This window comes from Haliotis cracherodii, unplaced genomic scaffold, assembly GCF_022045235.1.
Source record: "Haliotis cracherodii isolate W230 unplaced genomic scaffold, xgHalCrac1.p SCAF_4, whole genome shotgun sequence".
In the NCBI taxonomy this organism is placed as follows: domain Eukaryota; kingdom Metazoa; phylum Mollusca; class Gastropoda; order Lepetellida; family Haliotidae; genus Haliotis; species Haliotis cracherodii.
The window spans coordinates 58,440,530-58,467,735 of NW_027266297.1; the positions used below are offsets into that span (position 1 = coordinate 58,440,530).

The following is a 27,206-nucleotide window of genomic DNA, read 5'->3' on the forward strand; positions in this document are numbered from 1 at the left end:
AAGTCACAGTACACTGAAGTCACAGTACACTGAAGTCACAGTACACTGAAGTCACAATACACTGAAGTCACAATACACTGAAGTCACAATACACTGAAGTCACAATAGACTGAAGTCACAATACACTGAAGTCACAGTACACTGAAGTCACAGTACACTGAAGTCACAGTACACTGAAGTCACAATACACTGAAGTCACAGTACACTGAAGTCACAGTACACTGAAGTCACAGTACACTGAAGTCACAGTACACTGAAGTCACAGTACACTGAAGTCACAATACACTGAAGTCACAATAGACTGAAGTCACAGTACACTGAAGTCACAGTACACTGAAGTCACAGTACACTGAAGTCACAATAGACTGAAGTCACAGTACACTGAAGTCACAGTACACTGAAGTCACAATACACTGAAGTCACAATACACTGAAGTCACAATACACTGAAGTCACAGTACACTGAAGTCACAATACACTGAAGTCACAGTACACTGAAGTCACAATACACTGAAGTCACAGTACACTGAAGTCACAATACACTGAAGTCACAATAGACTGAAGTCACAGTACACTGAAGTCACAATACACTGAAGTCACAATAGACTGAAGTCACAATACACTGAAGTCACAGTACACTGAAGTCACAGTACACTGAAGTCACAGTACACTGAAGTCACAGTACACTGAAGTCACAATATACTGAAGTCACAATACACTGAAGTCACAATACACTGAAGTCACAATAGACTGAAGTCACAATACACTGAAGTCACAATACACTGAAGTCACAATAGACTGAAGTTACAGTACACTGAAGTCACAGTACACTGAAGTCACAGTACACTGAAGTCACAATACACTGAAGTCACAATACACTGAAGTCACAGTACACTGAAGTCACAGTACACTGAAGTCACAATACACTGAAGTCACAATACACTGAAGTCACAATACACTGAAGTCACAGTACACTGAAGTCACAGTACACTGAAGTCACAGTACACTGAAGTCACAATACACTGAAGTCACAATACACTGAAGTCACAGTACACTGAAGTCACAGTACACTGAAGTCACAATAGACTGAAGTCACAATACACTGAAGTCACAGTACACTGAAGTCACAGTACACTGAAGTCACAGTACACTGAAGTCACAGTACACTGAAGTCACAATACACTGAAGTCACAATACACTGAAGTCACAATACACTGAAGTCACAGTACACTGAAGTCACAGTACACTGAAGTCACAGTACACTGAAGTCACAATACACTGAAGTCACAATACACTGAAGTCACAATACACTGAAGTCACAGTACACTGAAGTCACAATACACTGAAGTCACAGTACACTGAAGTCACAATACACTGAAGTCACAATAGACTGAAGTCACAGTACACTGAAGTCACAATACACTGAAGTCACAATAGACTGAAGTCACAATACACTGAAGTCACAGTACACTGAAGTCACAGTACACTGAAGTCACAGTACACTGAAGTCACAGTACACTGAAGTCACAATTCACTGAAGTCACAATACACTGAAGTCACAATAGACTGAAGTCACAATAGACTGAAGTCACAATACACTGAAGTCACAGTACACTGAAGTCACAGTACACTGAAGTCACAATACACTGAAGTCACAATACACTGAAGTCACAATACACTGAAGTCACAATAGACTGAAGTCACAATACACTGAAGTCACAATACACTGAAGTCACAATACACTGAAGTCACAATACACTGAAGTCACAATACACTGAAGTCACAATTCACTGAAGTCACAGTACACTGAAGTCACAATACACTGAAGTCACAATACACTGAAGTCACAGTACACTGAAGTCACAGTACACTGAAGTCACAGTACACTGAAGTCACAGTACACTGAAGTCACAATACACTGAAGTCACAGTACACTGAAGTCACAGTACACTGAAGTCTCAATACACTGAAGTCACAATACACTGAAGTCACAGTTCACTGAAGTCACAGTACACTGAAGTCACAGTACACTGAAGTCACAATACACTGAAGTCACAATACACTGAAGTCACAGTACACTGAAGTCACAGTACACTGAAGTCACAATACACTGAAGTCACAATTCACTGAAGTCACAATACACTGAAGTCACAATAGACTGAAGTCACAATAGACTGAAGTCACAATACACTGAAGTCACAGTACACTGAAGTCACAGTACACTGAAGTCACAATACACTGAAGTCACAATACACTGAAGTCACAATACACTGAAGTCACAATAGACTGAAGTCACAATACACTGAAGTCACAATACACTGAAGTCACAATACACTGAAGTCACAATAGACTGAAGTCACAATACACTGAAGTCACAATACACTGAAGTCACAGTACACTGAAGTCACAGTACACTGAAGTCACAATACACTGAAGTCACAATACACTGAAGTCACAATACACTGAAGTCACAGTACACTGAAGTCACAATACACTGAAGTCACAGTACACTGAAGTCACAATACACTGAAGTCACAATACACTGAAGTCACAATAGACTGAAGTCACAGTACACTGAAGTCACAATACACTGAAGTCACAATAGACTGAAGTCACAATACACTAAAGTCACAGTACACTGAAGTCACAGTACACTGAAGTCACAGTACACTGAAGTCACAGTACACTGAAGTCACAATATACTGAAGTCACAGTACACTGAAGTCACAATACACTGAAGTCACAATAGACTGAAGTCACAGTACACTGAAGTCACAGTACACTGAAGTCACAGTACACTGAAGTCACAGTACACTGAAGTCACAGTACACTGGAGTCACAGTACACTGAAGTCACAGTACACTGAAGTCACAGTACACTGAAGTCACAGTACACTGAAGTCACAGTACACTGAAGTCACAATAGACTGAAGTCACAGTACACTGAAGTCACAGTACACTGAAGTCACAGTACACTGAAGTCACAGTACACTGAAGTCACAATACACTGAAGTCACAGTACACTGAAGTCACAGTACACTGAAGTCACAGTACACTGAAGTCACAATACACTGAAGTCACAATACACTGAAGTCACAATACACTGAAGTCACAGTACACTGAAGTCACAGTACACTGAAGTCACAATACACTGAAGTCACAATACACTGAAGTCACAGTACACTGAAGTCACAGTACACTGAAGTCACAGTACACTGAAGTCACAATACACTCAAGTCACAATACACTGAAGTCACAATACACTGAAGTCACAATACACTGAAGTCACAGTACACTGAAGTCACAATACACTCAAGTCACAATACACTGAAGTCACAATACACTGAAGTCACAGTACACTGAAGTCACAATACACTGAAGTCACAGTACACTGAAGTCACAGTACACTGAAGTCACAGTACACTGAAGTCACAATACACTGAAGTCACAGTACACTGAAGTCACAGTACACTGAAGTCACAGTACACTGAAGTCACAGTACACTGAAGTCACAATACACTGAAGTCACAGTACACTGAAGTCACAATACACTGAAGTCAGTGTTTAGTGAAACATATCTTATTTGCATAAAACAGTTGAGAACATAAGGTAGTTTTTTTCAGAAGTTCTTTTTTTGTAGGACAACGCCAAAACAGGGTCAGATTGTATGAAACTTCACATGAAAATGCCCAAATATAGATCTTTACCAGATTGAAGATTATCTAACATAACTGAACAAAGTATATATTTCTAATGTTAGTTAATTATAACATTAAGCAGTATGATACCCAGTCTGTCAAAGTTTTGGGTCATAACGTGACTGGAAGATTATCCTGTGAGTCATGGGTGCTCCTTGACTGAACATAGAGATGTATACCTGGTCACTCAGCCTCGTCAGTGTAACGTCTCCACACACCATGTCACACTCTACTTGTGAAGGCAAGCTAAGGCGGTCTGTGTATCAGGACGAGGAGGGTGTTGAACTGACACTATGACTATCCTCTGAAAGTTGTGTCAAGAAGATATTGGTGACCTCAGATCAGCTTCAAAGAGATGTTGTCAGGGCTGACCATTTCATATTATAGGGATGGGGATTTGGTGATAGGGAAGGGTTCAGGCTTATATTTCTTTAAAAACAATAACTTCTTCCTGAAAATGCTGGATTTTTTTCCTCTAAGGGTCCCTCTCCCTTTATAAAATTAGTTTGGATTGATAATATATATATATGTTTGTTACTTTATAGCTATGTAACTATTATATATTTGTTGGTTTGTATGCTTGGTAGGCATCGTCCCTTTCTTCTCAAACCCAACTCACTCACTCACTCACTCACTCACTCACTCACTCACTCTTGGTAGGCATCGTCCCTTTCTTTTCCATCCCCACTCGCTCGCTCACTCACTCACTCACTCACTCACTCACTCACTCACTCCACTCCACTCACTCACTCACTCACTCACTCACTCACTCACTCACTCACTCACTCACTCACCTCTTACAAACTCAAATATTTTCTAATAATTATTACTCATACTGAGAATATGTAACAATTACCATAATAGATGATATGAAAAAAATGTGTCAAATTACCAGGACATACATTAGTCAGAAAACTGCATTTCCGATTTAAGTAATTCCAAAAACAACTCTATTGACAAACCTGTCCACGGGAAATGTTTCGTCACAACACTCTCCCCAAGCCAGGAGGCCTGCTCCCTGACAAATACTCACAGCCTACCTACCAGGGTGCAACTGTACTTGCCAAGCAGGTAGCAGGCAGCAAATACATATCGGGGAATCCCTTTCAACTAAAGAATGCATCTGTAGGAGTTGTGCTCTGTGTCATTTATCAGCTGCTTGAAAGCCATGCTTGAATCCACATTGCTCTATTGTAGCAATCTTTGTCGACCCAATGAAGCATTGCAGGTATGCAACAGACATGGTGACTAGCGGGAACTCCTTACAGTGGCGGAGTGTGTTAGCTGAGTGTGAAGTATACGTGTAAGTTGCCATGCATTAAGTAATGCAGCTTCTTTCCAGCAAGTTGATGATCACACAAAGAGACATGTTCATCATCACAGGAAGGGATAACTGCTTGCTGGACTAACTGACCATCTTATGTAAGGTGAGTTAAACTATCTTCAGCCTTTGGGATTCGTTTTAGAATATATTCAGTGTGAGCATGGACACTTAATACGATATTTAGGGTCCAGGGTGAGTATTTCATTGATACTGAGAACGGGGTGAGATCAATAACCTGAAGAGGCCGGGTATATAGTAAAACGTCTTGTGACAGATGTGTTGTGTGTGGGGAGTTCAGCTATCTACTGCCTTGGGATTCATCTTAGAATATATTCTGTGTGAGGAAGGGTTTCATTGATGCTGAGCACAGGGTGTATCAATATTCTGATGTGGCCAGGTATATACTAAAATGTCTTGTGACAATTGTGCGATGTATCGGGAGTTCAGCTATCTACTGCCTTTGGGATTCATCTTAGAATCGGTGGGAGGCAGCATTTTATTGATGCTGAGCACAGGGTGAGATCAATAATGAGGGGGGGGGGGGGGTTCGGGGGGGAGGTATATACCAAACATATTGTGACAATAGTGCGTGGAGTTCAGCTGTCCACTGCATTGTGATTCAAGATGTATATCAACTAATTGGCTCAGTCAGTAAGTGGATGACGGTATAAGTATATGGTTAATTTCTGTCAGTTCACTAGTATTGATTTGAAACATCGAACAGATAATATTATGTATGAACAAAAGTAAGATGTTTGTGTAAAATGAAAATATGAAGTTTATTGTAATTTCCAGCTATTAACAATATCATATAAATTCCTGAGACAGAGTCCAATACTTGGGATGGGACGGGTAACTCAGGTACCCGGGTCGGGTGGGTACTGAGTAGGACCCGGGAACCAACAGGACTACCTGGACCTGTGGTTAGTCACGTGGTATCTTGTTTAATGACTAAAATGATCAAGAATTCTAGGGTTACACTACAAGTCACTAATGTTAGCATTTCTTCCTGACTATGCACCCATTCCTTTATATATGTTTGAATAAAGATAAAACTTCAGTCAACTTCAGTGTATGCATGACCAGATTTTTATGTGTATCTAAACACATTTTGGCAGGGCTATGGTCAAACTATTCCCAATCAGACATTTTGTACCCAACTCATGAGACCTGCAGCTGGTACCCGGGTAGGGTTGGGTAATAGGGGGGTGGGTAACCGGGTAGTACATTCAGACTCATCCCAGCCAATACTTTGTTATGTACAGTGTTGGTTATGTCATGATTCCCAGGTACTTGCGGCACATCATGTTAACGAGCTGGATCTCAGTCATTCCTTTCTGCTACATGTTTTGTGACCTTCAATCACACTTTGTGACAGAGAAAAACTTGTTCTACTCACACAATTCTATACCCTCACTCACTGCCCCCGTGGTCTAGTGGTAGATCGTCCACCCAGAGAGGGGAAGGCTCTATCCCCGTCTGCGTTTATACCAAAAGACGTTCAAAAATGGTACTTGTTGTTACCCTGCCTGGTGCTCGGCATTATCAAAATCCCGGCTCTGCCTGGTATTCATTCCCCTTTATCAAAATCCCGGATCTGCCAGTTATGCATCCCCTTTTTATCAAAATCCTGGATCTGCCAAGTATTTTGTATCATATAAAGGTATCATGTACAGGTATTGTGTATCATATAAAGGTATGTATAGGTATTGTGTATCATATAAAGGTATGTATAGGTATTGTTTATCATATGTAGGTATCACATACAGGTATTGTGTATCATATATAGGTATCACATACAGGTATTGTGTATCATATATAGGTATCACATTCAGGAATTGTGTATCATATAAAGGTATGTATAGGTATTGTGTATCATATAAAGGTATGTATAGGTATTGTTTATCATATGTAGGTATCACATACAGGTATTGTGTATCATATATAGGTATCACATACAGGTATTGTGTATCATATATAGGTATCACATTCAGGTATTGTGTATCATATAAAGGTATCACATACAGGTATTGTGTATCATATATAGGTATCACGTACAGGTATTGTGTATCATATATTGGTATCACATACATGTATTGTGTATCATATATAGGTATCACATACAGGTATTGTGTATCATATATATGTATCATATACAGGTAGTGTGTATCATATATAGGTATCACATACAGGTATTGTGTATCATATATAGGTATCACATACAGGTATTATGTATCATATATATGTATCATATACAGGTATTGTGTATCATATATAGGTATCACATACAGGTATTGTGTATCATATATAGGTATCACATACAGGTATTATGTATCATATATGTATCACGTACAGGTATTGTGTATCACATACAGGTATTGTGTATCATATATAGGTATCACATACAGGTATAATGTATCATATATATGTATCACGTACAAGTATTGTGTATCACATACAGGTATTGTGTATCATATATAGGTATCACATACAGGTATTATTTTTCATATATATGTATCAAGTTGAGGTAGTGTGTATCAGGACTGTTTAATCAATATGTACCAAAGGCAATATTTAAACTGAAGCTTGAGAAAGCTGATGTCAATTAAAAGCCTTATCCCTGTTAGTGTTAATTATCCATGTTCAGGTTTTTTGTTTAAAGAGTATATGTCAGTAATTACATGTTCTCATTGTCAATGTGTTTGAGGTGACACGTTCAGGTTTTTTGTTTAAAGAGTATATGTCAGTAATTACATGTTCTCATTGTCAATGTGTTTGAGGTGACATGTTCAGGTTTTCTGTAGAAGTATGTCATCTTGGTACAGCAGTAGCCATGTCTTGTTCCTGAAAACATCCAAAAGGAAAAAGTTCTGTTTTTCTGAGTAACTATCCCTGAAATGGGATACTTGCCGCATGAATATTCTAGTAGATTGTGTTTACACCCCAACCGGAGCTAAACATTCACATGATCTACCATTCGTGACGAGGTGCAACTATTTGAGCAATCTGGTGTTATCCTGTGCTGGTATCCTCAAACCTTCCTAATGATCAACTTGGTATGTTAAAGAGAACATATTGATCGATTCCTTTATATCAATATTGATTGAGTCAGTGTTATTGATGGATTAATGTTTTATGAGCTCACATCATTGCCATCATATCGGTTTTTGCTAAAGGTGAGGCGAGGTGGGGTTTAGCGACACATTCAAGATTATTGCACTTATATAGAGACATGCATGCATGTGTGTGTGTGTAGGGCTGCTTGTACTAGTCAAGATTAATGCCGGTTTTATAGTGCTAGCCCACTTGGATACCATGCCGCAGGTTAACATGAATACCCCACTCAGACCAGTCCTTGTATTTAGCCATTTACTTGAGTGCCAGGCAGGATAACAAAAAGTACCATCTTTTAAAATCTTTTGGTATGACGCGGCTGGGCATCGAACCCAGGACTTTTCACTCTCCTCTACCTCTAGACCATGGAGGCAGTTTTTGCTAAAGCTGATGATACTGAGGATAGAAATAAAGTTGTAATAGAACCAATAAACAGACATACAAAGTGACTACAGCACGTTGACCATTGGTGCTGTTCTTAATAATGAATTTCATTCATGGGTGAGTGGTTTCAGTTTCAACCAAGTAATCGATTATATAAAATGCAATTGATTATTTTACAATCGCACCAGTTCTTTTAAATGAATTTGTAGGAATAATAAAATTGAGTGTAACATGATGAAAATCAAAAAAAAGTTTGTGTTTGTTCTGTGGAACAAAGCAGCATGTGCATGTATGTGTGTTTGTTGTTTAACGCTGCTCTCAGCAATATTCCAGCTTCTTTACTCCTTGTGATTTAAATGAAGTATACTGAAAATGAATGCACTGGACACATGATTATTTTAATTCATATTAAGGTTCACTTATCAATCAATCATTAAATGTTTATTAAACCAAGTAATAAGGTCTTGGAATTTTAACCATTTCATAACACGAATGAGGTCTATATTCAAACACAGAACATTTTAGCAAAAACAGGATATACTTTTAAAACAGAGTTCCTCCATACACGTAAAACAGTGTTCCTCCATACATGTAAAACAGTGTTCCTCAATACATGTAAAACAATGTTCCTCCATACATGTAAAACAATGTTCCTCCATACATGTAAAACAGTGTTCCTCCATACAAGTAAAACAGTGTTCCTCAATACATGTAAATCAATGTTCCTCCATACATGTAAAACAATGTACCTCCATACATGTAATACAGTGTTCCTCCATACAAGTTAAACAGATTTCCTCCATACATGTAAAACAGTGTAGAGTATGCAGGCTTGCTGCATGATGCTCTCACTGTCATTCGATATGAATGAACTTTGGTTTCAGTTTCCAGTTTGTACTGTTTCTATTTCCTTAACTCACTAAATGCAGTATCCTTTTGCAAAATAAAGATACTACCAACACAGTCAGGTCTCCCTCCAGCACAGGTCATTATTCCTATATGAAATAGTTGGGATTGCAGTTTGATAAGGGTCAGTTAGGGGAATCAGGAAGATGTTGCTATGAACATGGGGGGATCTGAGAGGGGGGGAATTGAGGGGGCTGGGGTTGAGAGGGGTGGGGTTGAGAGGGGTGGGGTTTAGAGGGTTGGGGTTGAGAGGGTGTGGTTGAAAGTGGTGGGGTTGAGAGGGTCTGGTTGAGAGATGGTGTTTAGAAGGTTGGGGTTGAGAGGGCTGGGGTTGGAAGAGGTGGGGTAGAGATAGGTGTGGTTGAGAGAGGTGATGGGTTCTGAGAGGTGGGGTTGAGAGAGGTATGGTTGAGAGAGGTGGGGTTGAGAGGGCTGTGGTTGAGAGAGGTGGGGTTGAGAGAGGTGAATGGTTCTGAGAGGTTGGGTTGAGAGAGGTGGGGTTGTGATAGGTGTGGTTGAGAGAGGTGGGATTTGGAGAGGTGGGTTTGAGGGGGCTGGGGTTGAGAGAGGTGATGGGTTCTGAGTGGGGTTGAAAGAGGTGGGGTTGAGAGAAGTGATGGGTTCTGAGAGGGGTTGAGAGAGGAGGGGTTGAGAGAAGTGATGGGTTCTGAGAGGGGTTGAGAGAGGTGGGGTTGAGAGAGGTGATGGGTTCTGAGAGGGCTGGGGTTTAGAGAGGTGATTGGTTCTGAGAGGGCTGGGGTTGAGAGAGGTGATGGGTTCTGAGAGGGCTGGGGTTGAGAGAGGTGATGGGTTCTGAGAGGGCTGGGGTTGAGAGAGGTGATGGGTTCTGAGAGGGCTGGGGTTAAGAAAGGTGAGGTTGGCAGAGAAACGCAAATACCATACATATGAAGAATTACTCATATTCAAGAGACATTAGATTGGTTTGATGCACTGACGCTCATGAACGCATCACATGTGACGTCACAGATCTATGACTGGAGATGCACCATTTGCCTCCTACATGATTTGCATGTAAAATTTGGAAATCAGGTGCAGCATATCGGGATAACAATGAAGACATTGATTGTTAGTTTTGTCAGTAATTGGTACACACTGGAAACATCTCTTCTTAATGTATGTGGGGCGGTCGGGTAGCCTAGTGGTTAAAGCGTTAGCTTGTCATGCCAAAGAGCCGAGTTCGATTCCCAACATGGGTACAATGTGTGAAGCCCATCTCTGGTGTCCCCCGCCGTGATATTGCTGGAATATTGCTAAAGGCGGGGTAAAACCGAACTCACTCACTCACTCACTCTTAATGTATGTTCTCTATGTTTCTATGGTTCATGTTTCTTTTGGTGGTGAGTGTATATTGTGCACTTATGATGTTTCCACAATGTGAATCTTCAATTGTAAATTGTTCATTTCCATTACGTAATATTATGTTTAACTGTGTATAGGGAAAAGGTGGCAATAAGTGTAGCACTTGTGCCCCATCCCTTCGTCCTTTTTATAATCAGGTATGTTTAAAACAAACAAAGAGGTAGTTTTGAGAGAGGTGAGGTTGTGAGAGGTGAGGTTGAGAGTGGGTTATGAAGAGTGTAGAAAAAATACTTGGTCAGTACAGAAAATATACTGTAAAACGTGAAATTAATGTATCTCCAAAAGAATGCGACCGCTGGCCCCTAGCAAAAAATGCGACTCAATATGAAAGCGACACCCCCTCCTCTCAAGCATCAGTGGATTTATATCTAAACAAAATGTCCTCTGTCAGGTTTACAGGAGAATCCTCACCTTAATCCATCCTTACATTAATCCAATCACACACCAAATACCATCGCTTATTAGTGCTGAGTAGAGTACTTCAGCTAAAACAATACGTGAGCGCTGGCTCGTGTCGGCCTTTGATGCAGTCGCAAAGAGCAAAGACACCATGTTGGGTGGCATCTGTCTGGACTTGCAGGTGTGATCAGTGATGACGTGAGTAAGTAGAATGCTTGTCAGGACCCCAGCAGTGACAATTCACAGGATGTAATTAGTGTTTGAATGACATTGTTTATATACTTGTAACAAGTGCTGCTCAGTAAACAGTGATGTGGAATACATAGTTGTTTGTTTTCAGCGTATGTCTAAGTTGGTATTTCTGCTATCTAAAATGTCTTATTGTTGATATTACTACGATGTTTAATAATGCGAGCAAAGACCACTCGCATTTTTCGCATTTAATTCATGCTCGCCTTAATATCAAGATTTACAGTAGTTTCTTTTGGACTATTCACAGGTAACCCAGTGGAAAAAGACAATAATACTCTGACTGGGATGATATTGTTAATATTGTCATGACATCCTCTTACCAGTGAGTAGAGTGTATTGCATTGAATGTTGAGCAGTGATGTACAATAGTTTCCCTGAATAACGCTACAAAAACACACCTCAACACAAGCATTCATTGAAAAATGGTTTTGTCATCGTGAGTTTCTAGGAAATGGATTGAAAGAGTTTGGGCGTCTTCACATTCAAAGCTCCAGTCAGTTCGGATGTCACAGTGACCTCTCCATTGTATTGAATCTAACCCTTTTTGTCTATGAAAACTCATTACAAAGGTTAAAACCGTGGCTCTGTTTACATGTGATAAATTTACTGCTGTGTTTCATGGAGAAAAGCCCAACCACCCACCTTTGTTTCTGTCATCCCGATGTTTGACGGTACCCTTATTTAATTTTCGTGTGTTTGTTACGGAGATGACACGTTCTGTCTCCATCACTACACTTGGCTGCTGTTTCCAAGCCCAAATGGATTGCAAACAGTGTGACTTATATGTGAAGAACATGTGTTTAGTCACGGTCTGTAATACTTGAACTGTATGTAATTAAATGATTTAGTGAGTCGGGGATGGGCTTGACTGATGGTTGAAGGCATGAGCACAGATCCAAACTGTCAGTGTAGGAAGATACAGGTCACACATTGTATACATGACATCCTTATTTATTTAAGTCCTCTTTTATGAGGTGAGGAGAGGTGGTGAAGTGAGGTGGTGAAGTGAGGTGATGTGGTGTGATGTGGTGAAGTGATGTGAGGTGGTGAAGTGATGTGATGTGGTGAAGTGATGTGAGGTGGTGAAGTGATGTGAGGTGGTGAAGTGATGTGAGGTGGTGAAGTGATGTGAGGTGGTGAAGTGATGTGAGGTGGTGAAGTGAGGTGGTGAAGTGAGGTGATGTGGTGTGATGTGGTGAAGTGATGTGATGTGGTGAAGTGATGTGGTGAAGTGATGTGAGGTGGTGAAGTGATGTGAGGTGGTGAAGTGATGTGAGGTGGTGAAGTGAGGTGGTGAAGTGATGTGATGTGGTGAAGTGATGTGAGGTGGTGAAGTGATGTGAGGTGGTGAAGTGATGTGATGTGGTGAAGTGATGTGAGGTGGTGAAGTGATGTGAGGTGGTGAAGTGATGTGAGGAAGTGATGTGGTGAAGTGATGTGAGGTGGTGAAGTGATGTGAGGAAGTGATGTGAGGTGGTGAAGTGATGTGAGGTGGTGAAGTGATGTGAGGAAGTGATGTGGTGAAGTGATGTGAGGTGGTGAAGTGATGTGAGGAAGTGATGTGGTGAAGTGATGTGAGGTGGTGAAGTGATGTGAGGAAGTGATGTGGTGAAGTGATGTGAGGTGGTGAAGTGATGTGAGGAAGTGATGTGGGGAAGTGATGTGAGGTGGTGAAGTGATGTGAGGTGGTGAAGTGAGGTGGTGAAGTGATGTGAGGTGGTGAAGTGATGTGATGTGGTGAAGTGATGTGAGGTGGTGAAGTGATGTGAGGAAGTGATGTGGTGAAGTGATGTAAGGTGGTGAAGTGATGTGAGGAAGTGATGTGGTGAAGTGATGTGAGGTGGTGAAGTGATGTGAGGTGGTGAAGTGAGGTGGTGAAGTGATGTGAGGTGGTGAAGTGATGTGAGGTGGTGAAGTGATGTGATGTGGTGAAGTGATGTGGTGAAGTGATGTGGTGAAGTGATGTGAGGTGGTGAAGTGATGTGAAGTGGTGAAGTGAGGTGAGGTGATGTGTGTGAGATGAGGTGAGGTGATGTGTGTGAGGTGGTGTGAGGTGAGGTGTGTGAGTTGAGGTGGTGAGAGGTGAGGTGAGGTGAGGTGATGTGTGTGAGGTGAGGTGAGGTGACTTGTGTGAGGTGGTGTGAGGTGAGTTGTGTGAGGTGAAATGGGGTTTAATGTTAATTCATGATCACTGGGCAACTATGCATTTAGTACACAGTATTCTCACTCGAAAACAACCAGTCCTTGTTTTATCCCTTAAATGCCAAGTGCCAGGCAGGTAACAACAAGTACCATCTTTTAACGTCTTTTGGTATGACGTGGCCGGGGATCAAAACACTTTCCACTTTCCAAGCAGATGCTCTATCCACTAGACCACAGACCCTCTTCATGACAAGCTTGGACTGCTGGCAATATGTCCTTATCCTCAGTTTTCAAGGGTCTATATAATGTACATTGTATTTCACTACATCCTCACAATGGATTAACTCATTGTGAAAAAAAATAAAATGTTCTTTTTTCAAAAACTGAAATAGATTCATCACACAAAGGCTTTCAATTTTTCATAAAATGTCTCTCAATTTCCTTTCATGTAATTAAAAAGTGTGCATCCTGCAATTGTCAGAAGAAACCAATTACCCCAAAACATGAGTCACCATGATATCCGATGTATTTTGAGAGACAGATCGTGGTCGGTAACCCTCTGTGCAACTAGCAGTGAACAAAGCCCGCATGTCTCCAGACAGTGTAGATATGTCTTTGTTTGGACAACACCGGCCTACACTATCTAAAACTGATGGCTGGACGGCTTCTACCACGTACAGGTGCTATACAGGTAGATTCAATGGCCACTGAAACAAATCGTGTCCTGGCCCATGGGCCTGATTCAAAGTGATCTTAGCACTAAGATGAGGTAACTCCCATTCTTTCATACAGGATTACAATACCAGGTAGTTGTGCTTGGATTGCTTTGTGGAACCTGCCCTGTTGATATATTCTAACTCCATCTGAATGTCAAAATAAGGCTCACCTTTTGAATGATTTTTGACAGATTTTTACCTTCCAGGGGCGAAAAGAATCTATTTCTAAAATTTAAAATTGAACTTATTAGTGCATTGTTATTACTGTACTTTGGCTTATAAGTGACAGGTAAAAATGACAAATGGATCTGTAAAGTAATTTGATCTGGCCTGATTTTTTAAGTCTGCAGTATATTAAGCAGAAATCCTGCAACTTCTGTAGGCTCCCTGAAGACTCATCATTCACAATCGAGACTGCGTGATTTCATATTTAATGCAGTCTTGCAGTCACATGTTTGTTGTTTAAGGCCTGGTATGCTGAAATGTACAAATTTCACGAAGCGCGAGAGTTTCACGCCTCTATAAACTGTAACAAATGTTATATTTGGGATAACACTTTCTTAGTAAAATACAGATTCTCGTACTATTTTGGGTTGAGTACCGTCCGGGATTCATGAAGCACGAGTTTCAAGCCTCTATAAACTGTAACAAATGTTATATTTGGGATAACACTTTCTTAGTATAGTACACATTCTTGTATTTTTGGGGGTTGAATCCCGTCCTGGATTCGAACCCACACTGCCAGAGTGAGGCACCTAATCGCCAGCACACAAAGTCAGCGATCTAACCCATTCAGCCACCGAGGCTTCCACAGAATGAAAGTTCGACAACTGGTAGACCAGATTACGTACTTTGTAAAGTGTCAAAATGTATACTTTACAGTACTTTATCAGCATATAGATGTACTCCCCCTGACCAAATAGTGACTACCCATTGCTCGAAAGTATTTGCCTGTGCTCTGACATAGAGAGATTTAATTACTAAGCAGGTAAACATGTGATAGACTGACTGGCCGAAGTCGGTGACAGAAAGTTAAGCTATGTTATAAATGTTATATTTGGGATAACGCTTTCTTAGTAAGGTACAGATTCTCGTACTTTTTTGGGTTGAGTTCCGTCCGGGATTCACGAAGCAAGAGAGTTTCACACCTCTATAAACTGTAACAAATGTTATATTTGGGATAACACTTTCTTAGTAAAGTACAGATTCTCGTACTATTGGGGTTGAGTTCCGTCCTGTATTCGAACCCACACTGCCAGGATGAGGCATCTAATCGCCAGCACACAAGTCATCGATCTAACCCACTCAGCCACCGAGGCTTCCACAAAAATGAAAGTCTGACAACAGGGAGCCCTGCCAATTTACACTTGTCAGAGGGGTACTCAAAGTACAGGATCTAGACTACCAGTTGCCTGAATGCGGTTGTGTATTCATAGTTAAGCTATGGTTGACATGTGTGACCACCGAGCCGTGGCCAGCAAGTAGAGCAATCTGACTGACAATGGAGGGTGGAACCACACTCTGTTCAAGCAGCAGGAATAGGTCAAGGGTATAGTTTGTTTGCAAGACGACTTTAGGGTAAGTGAGTGCTGCAGGGAAAGTATGTAGGCCTTCAGTGATTGTGTGTTCATGGACTCATTCAGCTGACATGTTACTCTGTGACTCTTAAGTTTATATTATGAACTGGTTATGTACACTACCAGCTGAAGGCTAAATATCCCTATAGTTTGTATTTAGGACACTCTCCATATGATTGAACCGTGATGTCTGATGTTAAATACAGAAATTTCTATTTCGATTTGTTAACTGCTAAATCTTCCGACCCTAAAATGTAAGATGAAAAAATAAATCTGTAAGGCTAAAAACAATTAATAGTGTTGGTTCTCAGGCACTGCCACATCATCATAAAGTTCATTGCACGTTTCATTTTTTATTCCATTTTCAATGTTTTGGGTGCATTGTGTTTAAGTATTAGGATTTTTATATTTTTTTGAAAATGGAAATGAAAACGAAATGTGTGGCAGACTTTATGATGATGCAGGTCAGGTGCCTGACTATTACCCTGGTATTAATTTTAGCCTAAAATTCTGTCTGTCACTTTCAGCAAATGCATACTTGACCCAACTAAATTTGAGGAATATGCAGGTAACATATGAACATTTCATAAAAAAATAAAAAATAAAAAATGAAATGTATTTTTTATATTTTGCTGATGAGGAATTTTCACCAAAAATCTTTAAAACAATAAATATAAAAATATCTTACCCAAACTTGATGTAATATTTCCAGTTTTTGGACATGTGATAATGAGAGTATGTAGACTAGGTGACTGACATAGAGTGATGTTTGCTTGTGGCCCTTGTGACCAGGAAGTGGGAACCATAGGATAGAGTGCATGGATGGTCCTACTGGTACAAGTACTGTCCAAGTGTTGGTGGAGATGGGTGATGGCGGTGGATGTGCACAGGACGCAGCTGTTGGGTGAGGATAGTTGATAGGGGTGGTGGTTTGTACAGCTGTAGGGTGGGGGTGGTTGATGTGGGTTGTGGATTTATACAGCTGTAGGGTGGGGATAGTTGATAGGGGTGGTGGATTTATACAGCTGTAGGGTGGGGGTAGTTGATAGGGGTTGTGGATTTATACAGCTGTGGAGTGGGGATGGTTAGTGGGGGTTGTGGATTTATACAGCTGTAGGGTGGGGATGGTTAATAGGGGTTGTGGATTTATACAGCTGTAGGGTGGGGATGGTTGATGTGGGTTGTGGATTTATACAGCTGTAGGGTGGGGATGGTTGATAGGGGTTGTGGATTTATACAGCTGTAGGGTGGGGATGGTTGATGTGGGTTGTGGATTTATACAGCTGTAGGGTGGGGATGGTTGATGTGGGTTGTGGATTTATACAGCTGTAGGGTGGGGATGGTTGATAGGGGTTGTGGATTTATACAGCTGTAGGGTGGGGATGGTTGATAGGGGTTGTGGATTTATACAGCTGTAGGATGGGGATGGTTAGTGGGGGTTGTGGATTTATACAGCTGTAGGGTGGGGATGGTTGATAGGGGTTGTGGATTTATACAGCTGTAGGGTGGGGATGGTTGATAGGGGTTGTGGATTTATACAGCTGGAGGGTGTTGATGGTTGATAGGGGTTGTGGATTTATACAGCTGTAGGGTGGGGATGGTTGATAGGGGTTGTGGATTTATACAGTTGGAGGGTGGAGATGGTTAGTGGGGGGTTGTGGATCTCTACAGCTGTAGAGTGGAGATGGTTAGTGGGGGTTGTGGATCTCTACAGCTGTAGGGTGGGGTGGTTAGTGGGGGTTGTGGATCTCTACAGCTGTAGAGTGGGGGTTGTGGATTTCTACAGCTGTAGAGTGGGGTGGTTAGTGGGGGTTGTGGATTTCTACCGCTGTGGTGTGGAGATGGTTAGTGGGGGTTGTGGATTTCTACAGCTGTAGAGTGGAGATGGTTAGTGGGGGTTGTGGATTTCTACCGCTGTGGTGTGGAGATGGTTAGTGGGGGTTGTGGATCTCTACAGCTGTAGAGTGGGGGTGGTTAGTGGGGGTTGTGGATTTCTACAGCTGTAGGGTGGGGGTGGTTGAAGCGGAAACATAATTTGTGGCATATGTTTTTTATTTTCAAAATCTATTAAATTTGTATTCCTGTCTCATTTTTTTTTTTCGTGTGTAGTCCATTTTACAAATGGTGGATTATCTTTATTAAATTGTGAAATATGAAACATACAGCTTTAAGGAAATCAACTGTAATATATTGTTATTGGTTAATTATGCTAATTTGTTAACATTACGTCATTCACAAGTTTTCTGTTCGCTTATTAGTAAAAAATAAAACCCAAACATTGTCAGTTTTATTTTGGAAAAAAACAGGAATTGTGTAATGAACATGAGAGAAAGATGTTGTTCCACATCGCTATTAAAAGATTTTGCAAAACCAGAAATGTAAATAGAAGCAAAACATCCCACGATTGTTTCCCTGTGTTTGTGATGCCACAGGAAACTGGAACTTTATTATTTAAACACTTATTTTTTACATTACATGTCATTGGTTTAATATCAAAATCAGAAATGTTTCTTTTGATAGAATGTAAAAACTCCATAAATTTTATTATTTGAAGAAATATCCATACAGGTTTCAGTTCATGTTGTTCAAATCAGTGAGTGAAGTCATTATTGTTCCCGAGAAACAGAGCTAGTTCTGAGAAACTTGCAATATTGTATAAATAGCTCTGGTGGTTAATAGTTAAACTGGGATGGCTGGAAGTTGTCAATTATTTCCACAGAAAAAGTCAGGTGTCAACAAGTCTAACTGGTATTGTCATGATGGATCGGGTCACCTAGCAACAAGCTTTTTGTGATAACAGTACCAGTTATGGTATATATGTTTCGGGGGATTGTAAGAGTGTTAGCTGTTCTTTTGTTTAACAAATGAGATCAGGGTTCAATGTTCAGACTGCACTGAGTACATAGATGTACAAACGTGTTACAGTGTTTTATGTCGTATCACAAGGGGAGGTCATGTATCAATGTATCAATGTATAACATTGGGAGGTCATGTATCAATGTATCAATGTATTACATGGGGAGGTCATGTATCAATGTTTCAATGTATTACAGTGCTTTGTGCTTTAATTTAACAGGCCTCAAAGTTATAATTTTTACCAAGTAGCCATATGGCTACAAGTATTTTTTTCCACGTAGCCAGTGAAAAAATTAAAAGGTCAAGCCAATAGTGTAGGTAGCCAAAAGCATTTGAAATGATCTTTTATCAAATAACTATTATGTGTACATGTCATAGCACTAGTCTTGGAATTGTATATTAGTGGAAACTGTACTTGAGTTTTGTTATTTGTGACTCGACAATGATGCAGTTTATGTTACTAGATTATCTAGGTATATCCTTGCTTATCCAATAAACTATCAGCTAAAATAATATACTAATTACATTAATATTTATGTATTTCAGTTCATTGTTGACTATAGGATGAATTATTTGCGAGTACAATTAGTAGCAGACATGTATATTTTTGTGTCCACATATATGTAGCAATAGATTTTAGTAGCCACAAGATATTTTTCAAGGTAGTCATTTGGCTACCTCTGAATTTTAGACAGTAGACGAATTGAAATTTAGGTGGCAGTGGCAACTTTTAGGCCTGTATAGTATCATATCAGAAAGGCATGTATCAGTATTACAGTGCTTTACTTTTGGCATGTTTCAGATTGTGGGGACATAGAGTAATACTGCCACCATGGGCAACAAGTCTGGCAAGCGAGAGTATACTATAGATGATGACACTGCCAGCACGGTGTCATCGAGCTCACGAAAAGGTCACTTTATTAAACCTGTGGGGAAACGTGACCAAGAGGTTCTGAAGCAGTATGAAACCAGAGGAGAGGAACAGTTTCCTAGAGAACCAGAACAATTCGCTGGAAGGATGGAACAGTTTCCTAGAGCAGATCAGGCCCGGCGGCTATCAGAACAGTTTCCTAGAGGACCAGAACAGTTTCCTAGAGGACCAGAACAGTTTACTAGAGGACCAGAACAAATTCCTAGAGGACCAGAACACTTTTCCAGAGGACCAGAAGAGTTTCCCAGAGGACCAGAACAGTTTCCTAGAGGACAAGAACAGTTTCCAAGAGGACCAGAACAGCTTTCTAGAGGATCAGAACAGTTTCCTAGAGGACCAGAACAGTTTTCAAGAGGACCAGAACAGTTTTTAAGAGGACCAGAACAGTTTCCAAGAGGACCAGAACAGTTTCCTAGAAGACAAGAACAGTTTCCTGGAGTAACAGACCCAAGTTCTAAGACAACAGAGTATTTCCCTCGGACAGTAGAACAGTTGTCTGGTCGTAAGATGACAGACAGTGTGGAGGCCTCTTCCCAAATGAGTTCAGGATATGTGTCCCAGAGTAGCTCTGGTGCATCATCTCAAGGTGTTGTGGCAACATCATCGCCCTCAAAAGCTTCTCCGAAATTCCAAACTCCACTCACAGAACATGATAATCCGCTTGCAAATCATTTGATAGCAAGACGTTCCAGGTCTGTGGATCACACTTTGGATCCACCGCAGTTGTCTCCACAAGCTATCGATTCCTATAACAAGGGCATGAATGAGACTTCTCCTATAAGTATACCTGGTTTTGATAGGAGACTATCACAAGATGAGTTTGGGCATAATCCTCTGTTAAAATCATTAACACAGGTAAAAAACAGAGAATCGCCTAAACTACCTCCAAAGCTACATTCTCCAAAATCTTCACCCAAAATTACTCGGATCAATGTAAGTGGACATAGTGGTGCTAGTGGTATGCACAGAAATTTCTCATCTCCGAAACTTGCTCGGCGTGCTACTAAACGTCTTCCAGGACAGCAGCTGAAACTGACAAAGTCCTTTGAAGATATGCAGTTGATAATGCCTGAAATGGACAACCCAACTCTTCCAAATGAAACAAGTGAGTATACAGCTGATTAGAAGTAGATACGAACTAAATCTTAACCACGGGTCTTTTTCACCCATTGGGATTCCAGGTTAGAACAGGTCCATAGCAACCTATGCTGGTCGTACCGTGGGGATTCTGGGAAAGAATAGGTCCCCAGCAACCTATGTTGTTTGTACTGTGAGGAATCTGGGGGATTCTTGTAAGAATAGGTCCCCAGCAACCTATGCCGGTCGTAGCATAGGGGATTCTTGTTTAGAATAGTCCCCTAAGAACCTATGCTGGTTGTACTGTGGGGATTCTGGGAAAGAATAGGTCCCCAGCAACCTATGTTGGTCTAAGCATAGGGGATTCTAGTTTAGAATAGGTCCCCAGCAACCGATGTTGGTTGTACCGTGGTGATTCCATGTTAGAATAGGTCCCCAGCAACCTATGTTGGTTGTACCGTGGGAATTCAGTATTAGAATAGGTCCCCAGCAACCTATGTTGGTTGTACCGTGGGAATTCAGTATTAGAATAGGTCCCCAGCAACCTATGTTGGGCGTACCGTGGGGATTCTGGATAAGAATAGGTCCATCACCAAATCCCTCCTTAAGACACCTGACAGTTTCACAAGGTAGAACATATGTGTGTGAAAGTTCCTGTATGACCGGAACAATCAGTGTGATAGGAACCGAAGTTTGACCCAATATGCACCTCCAAAGGAGCAATTAAATCTTGGTAGTAAAAAATCCGCCAGAACTTATATACGCATGGAACCAAATCTTGTACCCTTGCAACAAGAAACATTGATCAATATTTTCTTTGAACTGTGTCATTACGGCAAGCCGAATTAGGCTTAGGTATAGGGCACACAACCCTTCAACTACACAGGTTTGGCAAGCTATACGTTTTTCATTGAGTAAAGTATAACCTCATTCTGAGTAAAATCACATGACAACTGCACAGATATTTTCTGTTACCCAAACTGAAATTAAAAGTGCACAACAAACTGTGATGAAAGCATGGGCGGTTCTCTACACGTAATTTGCTTAGATCAGTTACGTGTGATGATGATTTTTCCCCATTTGTGTTATGCCTAAAAGTCCGAAGAAATTCCGACGTACAGAGAAAATATCATTCACATAAGCTTAATAGAAGTATGTGCAAGTTCTAATTTTATTGTCTCGGCTGCATGACTTTAATGTCTGCCTCAGTGTGTCTTGTTTGGGTCCAACATCCTCGGGTAAAGTGTTAGAAAGTTGTTCCCAAGAAAATACATAAAATGAAAGCGAAAATGAAACCTGAACAACAGGCCATCCTGAGATTCCATAAACACAATTCAAATATTTGTTTTTGAATGTGTTGAGGAGCTACTTTCAAAATATAGTTTGTTTTGTTTGTTTGTTTCTTGTTTAATGCCGCACTCAGCAATATCCCAGCTATATGACGGCGGTCTTTAAATAATCAAGTCTGGACCAAACAATCCAGTGATTGACATCATGAGCATCGATCCACGGAATTGGGATACGATGACATGCATCAACCAAGTCAGCGAGCCTGACCACCCGATCCCGTTAGTCACCTTTTACGACAAGCAAAGTCGCTTTTTAAAGCAAGCATGGGTTGCTGGAGACAAACTATAGTAATATCAAGGTGACTTTTACAGCAAGCATGGGTTGCTGAAGACAAACTATAGTAATCTCACAGTGACTTTGACAGCAAGCATGGGTTGCTGAAGACAAACTATAGTAATCTCACAGTGACTTTTACAGCAAGCATGGGTTGCTGAAGACAAACTACAGTAATCTCACAGTGACTTTGACAGCAAGCATGGGTTGCTGAAGACAAACTATAGTAATCTCACAGTGACTTTTACAGCAAGCATGGGTTGCTGAAGACAAACTACAGTAATCTCACAGTGACTTTAAGCTGAATCAATGTAATCAACCTTATAAGACAACATACCATGGCCATGTGGTTTGTTAAGCCAATACCACTCACAATTTGGTACGAGGGGCGTTCAATAAGTTTTGCAACTTCAATATAAGACCAAGTCGCAGAATATTTTTTGCACTTTTATTTTTCAATATAATCTCGATTCACCTCAATACACTTATTCCATTTGTCCTTCAAGCTTTTAATACCACTTTTATAGAAATGCTGACTTTGTTGATGCATGTCATTGTATCCCAATTACGTTGATCAATGCTCATGATGTCAATCACTGGATTGTTTTGTTTTTTCCACCAAAATAATATTCCATTAAGAGCCCCGAATTAAGAGTCGAATACGGTAATACATGTTTTTGCATATTTTGAAGTTTGACCCTGCTATGATCTTTGAACTTCCGATACTGGGTTTAGCTGGATTTACTGAATTTTGATGTCTCCTTTGCAGCCTCCATGACAGTACCCCCTTCACACAGTGTACTCCTGTCAGTACACATTTTTAGAAGTGTTAGACGAATTGTTAAATATACCTTGTCAATGATTTAGAATTTGACAACCATGGTTAAACTGTCATACACATACATACGAGTCATGAAAATTCCACAATTTTGTGGGAATGCTAATAAATGACTTGCACTGCCCAGGTGACGGGCTGAGAACACTGGATGCTGGTTTAATGGTGTTCCTTACCAACTCTTGACCTGATTTTATTCACAAGCATGTTGAAGTATTTTTTATATATAAAATACCCCTTTGATACTGTGCCATTTAGTGCAAACGTTTGCTGTAATGTTATACTATGTTTTACCTTTTCTGCAGTAGCATTTGCATCACTGATAAATGTTTTTTTGTATTCCTTTATTATCCTCCTCCAACCAAGTTGGCGGGAGATATAGAAACGAGCTCCGTCCGTCTGTCCGTACGTCCGTCCATCACGTTTCGTTTCCGGAGCATAACTCAGAGACCGTTCAATATTTTTTCTTCAAACTGGTACATGTGAGGTACTTGCTGAACTGGTGCCTTTTGCTATTTAGAAATTCTAGAAATTTTAATTTTTCATGTTTCCATGACAACAAGATGGACTTAGGTTCCAAACTCTTCTTTTTTTTACAATTTCCATGACAAGTTCCACCTCGGTTAAAAAAGGTTGGGTTTGTTTAGATTTAATTATTTCATAAATTCTGCAACAGGGGCAGGGGATATAGCCAAGTTAGTGTCTATCTTTTGTTAGTATTAGTTTATTATTTTAAGGTGTTTGCTATTTGTTGGCACCTGACTGGATTATAAATTGCACACTTGTGTAGATTTGATTGATGAATCAGTTATCAGGTTATCTGTATTGATGAGGGGCGGTCGGGTAGCCTAGTGGTTAAAGCGTTTGCGCGTCATGCCGAAGACCCGTGTTCGACTCCCGACATGGGTACAATGTGTGAAGCCCATTTCTGGTGTCCCCCACCGTGCTATTGCTGGAATATTGCTAAAAGCGGCGTAAAACAATACTCACTATATTGATGACAAAGATTTCTGTTTTTCCTAGTAATAATAAAAATAATGATGTAAATAATTGATTTGCATTGAATGAAATTCCCCGGTGTCCCAGGCCTATTTATTAAATGTTATTTAATTAAGTCTAAGTTTGCACTGACTTGAAAAAAACTTGCATTTGGCAGTCTGACCTTGAAAAAGCCTTAAGTTTCAATAAGTTTGAAAGGCATTCAATTTTGCAGAAAGTTGCTGTTTAATATGTTACAAATATTTTGTCTTCTGATTTGTAGGAAATGATTAAGCTGGAATAAATAAATCTCTAAATAATTTTGAAACACTGGTTATGGAATATTTTAATAGCATATTTGGATGTTCAAATGGAGCCTGATTCTGACAATGAAATATAGAATATGATATCTTAAGTTTGTTTGAAGACGCACTTGGGTTTTATTACCGGTACGGCCTTGAAAAGTACCATAGTTCATTGCCTTACGAACATGTTACATTTGGTGTTTCTGAAGAGCAGACAGTTGAGGATGGGGAGGTGTACTGAGCGTCTACGGACCTGATTTTACGGTTTCAGTGTTTATGTTATGTTATCCAATGTCAATAAAATCAAATCTCTTACTCTAATACAACACCTCTCTGCAGAACGATTGAGGAGACCTCTATAGGTGAGGTGGTTGCATCAGGTGAACTGTCTTAACAGCCAAGCAGCTGGATATGAGTGAGCGAAGCATTCAGATCACCATATCTGATGTCTGTATCTTGAACATGAACTGAATTGTTCCAAATGAGGATAAAGAAGGCAGAATAATCATTTTGTTGTTTCTGAGCGATAGGGCTGGCTATCGATATAGGTCTGAGAGATTGATAATCATAACTAAATATCGATCAGGTATCAATAAATATCGGAGAAGTAACTTTGAGCAAATATGCTAAAAGCTAAGAGACAAAACAACATATTTCACGTCACTCGTGAGTGGTGACACATTTATACATGGATTACTTTGTGGGCATTTAAGATGTAACAAAATCAGTTGCTTTCCATCATTGACAATTAACAAAACAAGGCTGCTTTGGTAAATTAAAACTTTATTTCATCCCGATAGTTTATGTAAGATATTGATGACCCAATTTTCATATCGATAGCGTTAATATTTCTTCACATCAATGATAATTCCGATTATCAATCTTTTTAGCAAGCCCAACTGAGCGCCATGGTGTCTACACTCAAAGGACAGTACCATCGAAAGATTAATTGTATTCTATGTAGGTTTGCGTTTGTACAAATCACAATTTTCAAAAGGGGGTGATTAAAACATGAAGCCAAATCCTTTCAGAAAGCTGACATCGGAACCTCCAGACCCCATGCATCCTTCACATAAGATTGGGTGGGGAAAGTTAGCTCAGGTTTCTATGGAGGTGGCCTCTGATCTGATTTGAATGAGCCTGTGGTCACTATGAGCTGACATGTATGCCATATTTGTTCATTACAGAGCCTGTTATCTTCCTGGCAATGTACGACTTCGAGGCAATTAACGATGATGACTTGTCCTTTGTGAAAGGGGACCGACTCCGGAAGGTTAACGCCAGGTTGGTACAAACAAGCATTACATTCCTTTAACACAGTCAGTGTAGTTTGTATGAATACACAATGCCAGTGTAGTTTGTAGTCAAATAATGATAAATATTTGTGCAGAAACACTGTAGGCATTATATTCAAACAGCCCTCTTGTATACACGTTCTGATGTCGTAGCATATTATTAAGTTTGAACACTCTTGGAAACTATCACATTTGCCCACTGGAAATGCATACCAAGTGTGGGTGCAACTTGTTTTGAAAAATAGGGGTGAAAAATGTTCATTTGCAATTTGTGTCTGGTAATTAAGTAATTTTTTTTTGAAACCATTTCACCAAAATGATTTAGCCATAGTGTATTTTTATGTGTCCTTTTGTATACCTGATCAACAGTATTTTTTCTACAACAATAAGATATTGTAGTATGTTTCAAGAAGGTGGATGTGCAACAAATGGGGAAGGGAGTAGCAGGCATGCACACCCATCTATGTCCATATATTTGTACAGAAAACCCAGAACTCAGTTAACTATGGTTATAATGAACTCAAAGGGACCACTAATTGTAGTTTGTTATAACCATAGTTCATTATAAGCATTTATATACAGCATATATACAGCAAATGACCGGCACAGAAAAAACAGTTTGTTATATCCGTCAGTTTGACGTTATAAACATAGTTTACTGTATGTGATGACTGTCAACAAGCACCCTTTCATTTTGGACATTTTCTATAGGATGTGAAAAAATGTATGATTTAAGTTAGGACTTGTTTCTATAAATGTAAGGAATGGTGGTTTGCAGGTCAGTATATATATGATCCCTTGTAAGGACTACTGGCGGGACCCATGAAGATCCGGGGTAGTTTAGGTCTTCAGCAACCCATGCTTGCCGTAACAGGCGACTATGCTTGTCGTAAGAGGCGACTAACGGGATCGGGTGGTCAGGCTCGCTGACTTGGTTGATGGATGTCATAATATCCCAATTGTGTCGATCAATGCTCATGATTTTAATGACTGGATTGTCTGGCCCAGGCTTGATGATTTACAGACCACCGTCATATAGCTGGAATATTTGCGGAGTGCGGTGTTAAACTACAAATGAACAAACTACTGGCGGATCCAGAGAGGGGAGCACCTTACATGTTAGCTGCTCACTCTGCTAAGTTACGTCTTGTATTTGGTATTATGTGTGCACCCACCTTTTTTCCAAATTCTGGATCTGTCTCTTTGGACAGTTGTACAGTATGTATCTGTTGAAGTTTTATTTATTATTTCTCTGTTTTTGATAATCTGTTAACTTGTTTGTCTAATTATTTGTTTTAGTTGTCTACTGATCCAGACTTTCACAAATATGGAATAAAATCAAAATATAGGGAACAGTCTTTATTCTTGCAGAGTCTGTTAAATATTTCTGTTACGAAGCCTATTCAAAATTTATAT

General features: G+C 40.1%; 1 protein-coding gene across 5 annotated transcripts in view; it reads left to right on the top strand.

Annotated features, from left to right (window-relative positions):
- Positions 1-4,971: 4,971 nt before the first annotated feature.
- LOC139480473 (tyrosine-protein kinase STK-like) overlaps positions 4,972-27,206 on the top strand; it is a 31,749-nt gene continuing 9,514 nt past the window's right edge. The window contains exons 1-3 of one of the 5 annotated variants that reach the window (XM_071263562.1): positions 4,972-4,999; positions 19,549-20,782; positions 25,683-25,779. In XM_071263562.1, coding sequence (XP_071119663.1) covers positions 19,579-20,782; positions 25,683-25,779 — 1,301 coding nt within the window. In that variant the 5' untranslated portion in view covers positions 4,972-4,999; positions 19,549-19,578. Of the gene's footprint in view, positions 5,124-11,706; positions 11,778-16,710; positions 16,795-19,548; positions 20,783-25,682; positions 25,780-27,206 lie in introns of those variants that run through there. The other 4 variants (XM_071263558.1, XM_071263559.1, XM_071263561.1 and 1 more) reach the window with 4 other exon arrangements.